A 7,931-nucleotide genomic window follows, 5' to 3' on the forward strand; every position below is an offset into this window, starting at 1 on the left:
CAAGGATAGAGGGGGGGTTTGTAGGGGTGGGGATGGGGGCATGGGGTGCCAGGGGTGAGATGTCCGGTTGGAAGCGCACTGTTCTAGCTCGGAGCTCCAGCAGCTCTGCACCTCATGTAAAGAGACACGTTTGGAATTTTAACCTAATCCCAAGGGAAATGTAGAGATTTGTGCAGTAGTGACTCGTTTTAGTTGAGCAGAAGCCATGGGGGGGCAGGGGGTGGGAGGGGGGGGCTCGAACCACAAATCTGTTGTATTTTTGAAGTGCAATAACTTTGGTGTTTTTGAAGACTGACAAGGGCTGCGCATTCCCTTTTCGTTGAGGTTGGTTCTGGAGGCGGCGGCCGTGACCTGCAGGCCACCCCCAGGCCTGGGGGTGGGGACAGTGTCCTGCAGGCCACCCCCGCACCTGGGCACACCTGGCACGTGAGCAGGAGCAGGGCAGGGGGGTCCTTCCAGAAGATGCCAGGTGGGGGAATCTCAGTTTTTAGCCAACTACCTCGGTAACTCCAATTCAGGTTTCTTTGAGTCCCGAGCCCGTCCCGGGCGGGTGCGAGGGCAGGGCCCGGGCGCTGCCGCCACTCCGGCCCCTCCACTTCTCTGTCCCAGCCTTTGGCCCCAGAGCCAAAGCTCCTCCTGTGCTCTTTGGTGGCAAAACGTTGTTGCTTTTGAGTTTGCGAAGCGTCACCTTTTTGACTTTGTCTTGGAGAGTTTCTGTCCTGGCCTTTGCGGCAGCTCTGCTGTTCCCACTGGCTCCTCCCGGCTCTGGATTGCCCTGGACCTCGCTGGCTTTTCTCCCTGGAGCTGGGATGGCCCCGGAGGGAGCTGGCCCTGCCCCTGGGTGGGTGAGGAGCAGGGGGGATGGCCCTGTGCCCAGTGCTGGGCTGAGACCCCCGAGGGTCTTGGTGTTGCTGGGCACTGCCAGACCCCAAACCCTCCATCCTTCCTTCATCCCTCCGTCTCTTCTGAGTACTCCAAACCCTCCATCCTCCCTCATCCCTCACCCCAGCAGCCAAGGGGACACAGAGAGGGGGGTGTTGCTGCCTTTCCCAGCACTTCTCTCTCCAAAAAATTCCACACATGGCCAATCCCACCTAAAGGGAAAAGCCCCCGAGGTCCAGCCAGAGCTGCCCTAAATCCTCATTGGCCACTTGCCCAAGAGCAAAGGCCCCTCTCCAAATTGAGGAGGGGTCCCCTGCCAGCTTTGGGGGCTCCTCTCCCAAGCCCCCATCTCCCCAGCGGGGTGGGGGTCCCTGAGCCCCTGTGGGAGGGGGATCCTCCCACCCCTTCCTGCCTGGCTGGGTTTTGTCTCCAGACCTGGAATTTGGAGGGGGTGGGGGTTAAAGCCCCCCCCGTTTCCCCAGGTCTGGCGGGGGGACCCGGAGCAGCTCCTGGTCCCGCTCCCATGGGGACACCTGCACTTGTTGGCCCCAGGCTTTGCTTTTCCTTCTCCTTCCCTGGCTGCGAGCAATATGTTTTCAGGTTGAAACGGGGGTGGGGGTGGGAAAAGGGGGATGAAAACAACTGAAAAAAACCCGGGTAGAGCTCCCAAATTAATTTTACTGTACAAAGTTCTGTGCTCGCAGCCCTGGCTGCACAGTAGCTTTAGAGTCCAGTTGTTTTCCTAATATTTTTATTCTAATTTAATTGCTTTTAAATTTTCCAGGCCAGGCAACTGTTTGGAAACACCATGCTTGTTTAGTGCTTTCTGTTGGAGTTGGCCAGCTCTTCCTGTACATATGTTGGTTTTTTTTTTTTGTTTCTTATAACCTGTTTTTTTTCTTCTTTGTTTTATAAAGAGAAGAGAAAAAAAAAAACAAACAAAAAAAAGAAAATTATTTTTCTTTCCCTCAGTACACATTCTTCAAAGTTCAAATTATAGTGTTTGTTAAATAAATGAAAGATTTACATTTAATTCCGTGTCAGCTTGTTGGGATTTCTGACCCCAGAGTCTCCAGGATCTCCCTGGGCTCCTCAGGGTTTCCTCAAGATCTCTCTGGGGATCTCCAGGAAACCCCCTGGGGTGTCCTGAGGGTCTCCATGAACTCCCTGGAGATGCCCAGCACCTCACCGGGGGTCCCCAGAACTTCTCCCGGGGGCTCTCAAGGATCTCACTCAGCATCCCCAGGATTGTGCCAGGGAAAATCTTCCCACAGGATCTCCACAACCGCCCTGGGGTCACCCTGAGCTCCTCAAGATCTCACCAAGATCCCCCAGGATCTCCCCCAGGCTCCCGAGCATCTCCAGAGGGTCCCCAGGATCACTCCCAGCTCACCCCAAAATGAGCCCGGGGGATTTGTGTCCATGGCAGGAGGGTCCTGGGGCAACCCCGACCCCCTCCCAGGATTTCCCTGAACATCCCAGGATCTCACAGGGTCTCCAAGATGTCCCCAGGATCACCCCAAAAGGAGCTTGAAGGGTTCTGGGGCAACCTCTGACCCCCTCCAGGTTCTTCCCCTGGAATTTGGGGGGCAGCCGGACCCCCGGGCACCTCCTCGGTGCCACTTTGAATTCCTCCACCTCCAGCGGATTAATCATTTTATTTACGAGGCTTAAGGGCCCAAATCCCGCTAAAGCCGGGGCTTTGCCAGATAAACAGCCCGCTTTGGGGGCAGCTCGTTTGTGAAAACACAATTAGCAAAGCCAGTAATCTGCGCTAATTACCGGGCTCCGAGCGCCGGCGGCTGCCGGCAGCACCTGCAGCATGGGGGACACGGGGGACACGGGGGACACGGGCATGAGTGGGCACACAGGACCTGCGTCCTCCCGGCGCCCGCCCGGAGCCTCCTTCACCATCGAGTACCTGCTGTCGGGGCGGGGGAACGGGGCCGCCCCCAGCCCGGAGCCCCCCGGCCGGAGCCCCCCGGGGGCCCCCCGGCCCCCTCCGGAGCCCGGGGACAAACCAGCCCAATCCTACATCGCCCTCATCTCCACCGCCATCCTCTCGTCCCCGGAGAAGAAGCTGCTGCTCTCCGACATCTACCAGTGGATCATGGACAACTACCCCTACTTCAAGAACAAGGTGAGGGAGGGGCTGCGGGGCCGGGGCAGGCGCGTTCCCTTGGGATCTCCGCTGGTTTCCATGGTTTGGGGTGAGCCGAGCCCGGGGTGCTGCTGTGGGGTGTGGGACTGGGCTGGGGGAACTCACCCAGCTCCGCTGAGCCCAATCCATCAGGAAAACGCCTCTGTGATGTCCAGACCTCGGTGCTGGTGGGGTCGCTTTCTCCAGGCTCATTTTGGAGCCTACTGGTGTTGGCTGATCCCAATCCATTGGGAAAACGCCTGTGCTGGTGGCCGGATCCTGGGGCCGGGTTCTCCAGGGGGCCTCCGGAGCGGAGCGGGCACGGCAGGGCCAGGGGGGCTCGGCCTGGCTGACCCCTGCGGGCCTGGCTGACCCCTGCGGGCCTGAGTGACCCCTCTGGGCCTGAGTGACCCCTCTGGGCCTGAGTGACCCCTCTGGGTGCAGGAGAAGAGTTGGCGCAACAGCGTCCGCCACAACCTGTCCCTTAACGAGTGCTTCGTCAAGGCCGGGCGCAGCGACAACGGCAAAGGGCACTTCTGGGCCATCCACCCCGCCAACCTGGAGGACTTCGCCAAGGGCGATTACCACCGGCGGCGGGCCCGGCGCCGCGTCCGCAGGTCAGGGGGCTCCGGGGGAGGCCCTGGGGGCCACCGAGGGGGGGTTTGGGGCTCAGCGCTGACCCCGTGCTCTGTTTCCCCTCGCAGGGTGAACGTCGGCTACTTCCACCCCTACGCCCTGTACGGCCTCGGCTGCTGCTGCCCCTGCTGCCCCCCGGGCCCCGCCGCGGCCCCGCTGGCGCTGCCCAGGGCCCCCCAGTGCCCCCCAGTGCCGCGCTGGGGCTGGGGGCGGCTCCCGGTGCCCCGGGGACCCCTCCTGTCCCGGGCCCCCTTCCTGTGACCCCCCCCCGGGGACCCCTCCTGCCCCGGCCCCCCCTTCCTGTGCCCCCCCTGCCCAGTGCCCACATGGGACCCCCCTGGATGTGTCACCTGCTCCGGGTGACCCCCGCACCACGCCGTCACCTGTGTGTCCCCTGTCACCAGTGACCCAGGATGGGGCCCATTCCCGGGGGCTGCACCCCCTGAGAGACCCTCCCACGCCCTCCCGAGCCCCCCCATCCTCCCGGTGCTGCCACCCCCTCAGGACACCCCAGGATGGCACCCAGTGCCCAGTGTGCCCCCCATGAGCAGCACTGGGCAGACTGGGAGGGGGCACTGGGCACGCTGGGGACCCCCACCCTTTGCTGCCTAAGAGGGGTTTTCCACTGGGGGAAACTGAGGCACGGCCCCAATTGGGACCGATCCCCCCCACAAACCCCCCTGGACACCCCCAAACCGGGGGTGCCCCAACCCCCCCTCCCGGCACGCTCAGGCACATATGGGGCTTAAACCCTGCAGCGGCTGCCCCTGCCCTAATTATTCCCTTACTAATTGTCCCTGACGCCCCTAATGAAAATCGCGGCTCCCAGGTGTTAAGTGGCATTAGAGCGTCTCGCTAAGAAAGACGACTCGGCCACTAAATCCCGGGATAAACCCCCAAATCCCCGCGCGTGCCCCCGAACAAGGCAGATTATGACACAAATTAATCCCCGCACATTGGCCGTGCCCTTTGGGGGGGCCGGGGGGGGCCGGGCGGGGTCCTGCGGGCACGGAGACCCCGGGATTTGGGGGATTTTTGGGATGTGGGGTCACCCGCGCCCACGCCCTGCCCCGGCCTGTGGTGCCCACCCCGGGCTGGGGGGTCTGGGGGGGTGGGGGACACCCCAAATCTGCCCCCGAAGGCTCCTTAAGGCGCGGCCATCTGGCCCCAAACGCGATTAGGGTCCCCCGACCCCCCCGGGCCTCAGCCCCCCCGAGCGGCTTAATGGGGCCGGGGGCACTGGGCGGACTGGGGGGGCACTGGGGGGGCACTGGGGGGAGGGGGCGTTGGGGGGGGATCCCCTGCTGAGTTCCCCAAAATAGGGGAACCCCCCCCAAAAAACCCCAACAGTCCTGGACACCCCCGAAATAGGGGAGATTCCCCCCAAATACCCCCCTGCAAACTCCCAGAATAGGGGGAACCCTCCCAAAAATCCCCTTTGCAGCCCTGGACACCCCCAAAATCGGGGGAAAACCCCAAAACTTCCCCCACCCTCCCCCCAAACCCCAGGGAACCCCCAGGCCCTGCCTTGCTTCCCCACCCGGGGCTCCCCCGCCCCAAAAAAACCCCCCCAAAATCATTAAAACCCCACCCAAACCACCCCAAAACACTGGGGCGACCCCCCAAAAAAGAGCTGCTGCCCTCCATAAACTCCTCCCCCAAGAAATCCAGCGGGCTCCGGGTGTATTTTTAATATATAGTTTATTTCTCTCTTTTTTTTTTTTTTTTAATATTTTAAAGCCCCCCCCAAAGTGCAATTTTTTATTATTTTAATTTTTTTTTTGTTTTTTGTCCTTTTTTGTCATCGTTTTTATTTTTTTTTTCCTCATCTCCCCCCGCTTTATAAAGAACTATCAAAGTTACAATCTATGGAATGTCTTTTCTGTGCTTTATTTATTTATTTATTTAAATATATTTCTTTCTTTATCCACTTTTTTTTCTCTCTCTCTCCTCCTTTCCTCACTCCTTTTCCTCCCCCCCCACCCCCAACCCCGCGAAAATCCTCACCAAAAAAAAAAAAAGAAATTGGAAAAAACACATAAAAACCGCTGCAACCTTTGCGAGTGCTTGAAGATAAAGAATCTCTTTAATAGATTTATAGAAAGACGCAGGAAAAAACAAAAAAAAAACCAAAAAAAAACCGGAAAAAAAAAGGGAAAAAAAACGAAAATAAAATTAATATTTATAATAAAGTGGCCCCACCTCGAGCGTCCTTTGGGGTCCCCGGGCCGAGCTCGGTGTCCCCCCCGTCCCTGGGGACATTTCAGCTCTTGCTGTGTGTATATATATATATATATAGAGATAGCATTCGATATAAAACACAATTTAACGCAGCATTTCGCCCCCTCCCCGCCCCACCCCCCCAAAATTTCCGTCCCGTTTTGCTCTTTTTTGTTTGTTTGTTTCTCTTGATTGAAATTGAAATTTGAATTTTTTTGAAATTGTTTTGAAATTTTTTTTTTTTTTCTGCTCGTTGTGAATCAAAACCCAAACGATGGAAAAATTTAGAGAGAGAAATTCAGGGGGTTTTGTCTTGGTTTATTATTAAATGACGAAAAGGTTCCGTTTGGGGGGGAAATGGGGCTGGGGGGGCTCTAAAGGGGGGGATGAAGGAGAATTTTGGGGTGGGGAGGGGGAATCAGCCCTTTCCCTATGGAAAAATGAGGCCCCTCCCGCTTAGTTTGGGGGGCGGGACCCCCCCGGACCCAATTTTGGGGGGGGAAAACCCCAAATTTGTCCCTGCTCAGCCCAGCAAGGGGTGAAGCTCCTCTCGTGGCACTCCCAGACCCCAAATGAGTCGGGAACGGCCCCAAATCCCTCCCCCACCTGTCCTGAGCTGGGACCCCAAAGCTGAGCCCCCCTAAACCCGGATCCATCCCCCTAAACCTGGGCTCAGCCCCCCTAACCCAGGCTCAGACCCCCAAACTTGGGCTCAGCTGCCCCAAAATTGGGCTGAGCCCCCCAAACCCGGGCTCTGCACCCCAAACCCAGATTATTCCCCCCTAAACCCAGGCTGAGCCCCCCCAAACCTGGGTCAAGTCCCCCAAATCTGGGCTGAGCCCCCAAAACCAGGCTCAAAGCCCCTAAACCGAGCTCAGCCACGCCAAAATTGAGCTGAACCCCCTAAATCCAGGCTGAAACCCCCAAACTTGGGCTGAGCCCCCCAAACCTGGATTAACCCCCCCAAGCCCGGGCTGAGCCCCCTCAGGACATGGGGGGGAGGTGGTTTGGGGAGTCTGGGGGAACACACAAATTCTTTTCCTCTTTTAAATCAAAAAATCCTTTTTTTCCCCCCCATTTCCCCTTGCCCCTGCTTGGCTTCGATCCAAAGGGTATTATTTAATAATCAATTATTATTAATATTAATAATCACTTCTAGTATTATTATTCCTCTCTCTCCCTCTCTCTTCCCACCGGAACTCAGCACTTTCTTTGGCAACAATTTTATCCCAACCTGGATCCAAAAAAAAACGACCAAAAAAAAAAAAAAAATCAAATTAAATGGAAATGAATCAGAATAAAAATGACAAAAATCTCGATGCTGAGCTACGGGGGGGATTTTGGGCTCGGGGGTTAAGGCAGGTGACGGGACAGGGACAGTCCTGGCGGGTTTTGGGGGGGGTTGGAGCTCTTTTTTTTTTTTTTTTTTGCTTTCTCTTGATTTATTTTTAGTGCAAACTTCACCTTGTGCTAAAGTGGTGCCAGTGGGGGGACAGGGAGGGACAGGGAGGGACACGGGGACATCGCTGGGGGAATCCTGAGTCTGCTCCTCTCTTCCTCTTTTGTGCTCTTTTTCCTTTGTATTTTTTCCTTTTTTCCCCCTCTTCCTTTCCTTTTTTTCTCCCCTGGTCCTCCCCAATTCATTTCCCCCTTTTTTCCTTCTTTTCTCATTTCCCCCCTTTTTTCCACCCCTTTTTTCCTTTCCCCCCTTTCTTTCCCTTGTTTTCCCTCTTTTATTTCTCCCTTGCAATTTCCTTCCCCCCCTTTTTTCCTTCTATTTTTTATCATTCCCCTCTTTTTTCTTTTTTTCCCCCCCTCTTTTTTCCCCCTCTCCCATCTTTTCCTTCCCCCCCTTGTTCCCCCTTTTCCCCACACCTGGAACATCCCACCAGCTTCACCCCCCCCCCCCCCCCCCCCCCCCGGTGCTGCTTCCCCAGAGCTCCCAAACTTCCCAAAATTCCTTCAGGATTGGGAAGGGGCAAGGAAAAGCAGCAGCGAGGGTGGGAAAAACTCCCAGGCAAAAACCGGGCCAGGGAGTCGAGAGGAGCCGCCC

General features: G+C 57.0%; 1 protein-coding gene across 1 annotated transcript; it reads left to right on the forward strand.

Annotated features, from left to right (window-relative positions):
• The first annotated feature begins 2,650 nt into the window (after positions 1-2,650).
• LOC116435793 (forkhead box protein L2-like) lies at positions 2,651-3,919 on the forward strand. The gene is made up of 3 exons (XM_032092359.1): positions 2,651-3,022; positions 3,467-3,639; positions 3,727-3,919. The coding sequence occupies exons 1-3, from the start codon at positions 2,705-2,707 to the stop codon at positions 3,917-3,919; spliced, it is 684 nt and encodes a 227-aa protein (XP_031948250.1). The 5' UTR covers positions 2,651-2,704.
• The last annotated feature ends 4,012 nt before the right edge of the window (positions 3,920-7,931 follow it).

Source organism: Corvus moneduloides, chromosome 28 (assembly GCF_009650955.1).
Source record: "Corvus moneduloides isolate bCorMon1 chromosome 28, bCorMon1.pri, whole genome shotgun sequence".
In the NCBI taxonomy this organism is placed as follows: domain Eukaryota; kingdom Metazoa; phylum Chordata; class Aves; order Passeriformes; family Corvidae; genus Corvus; species Corvus moneduloides.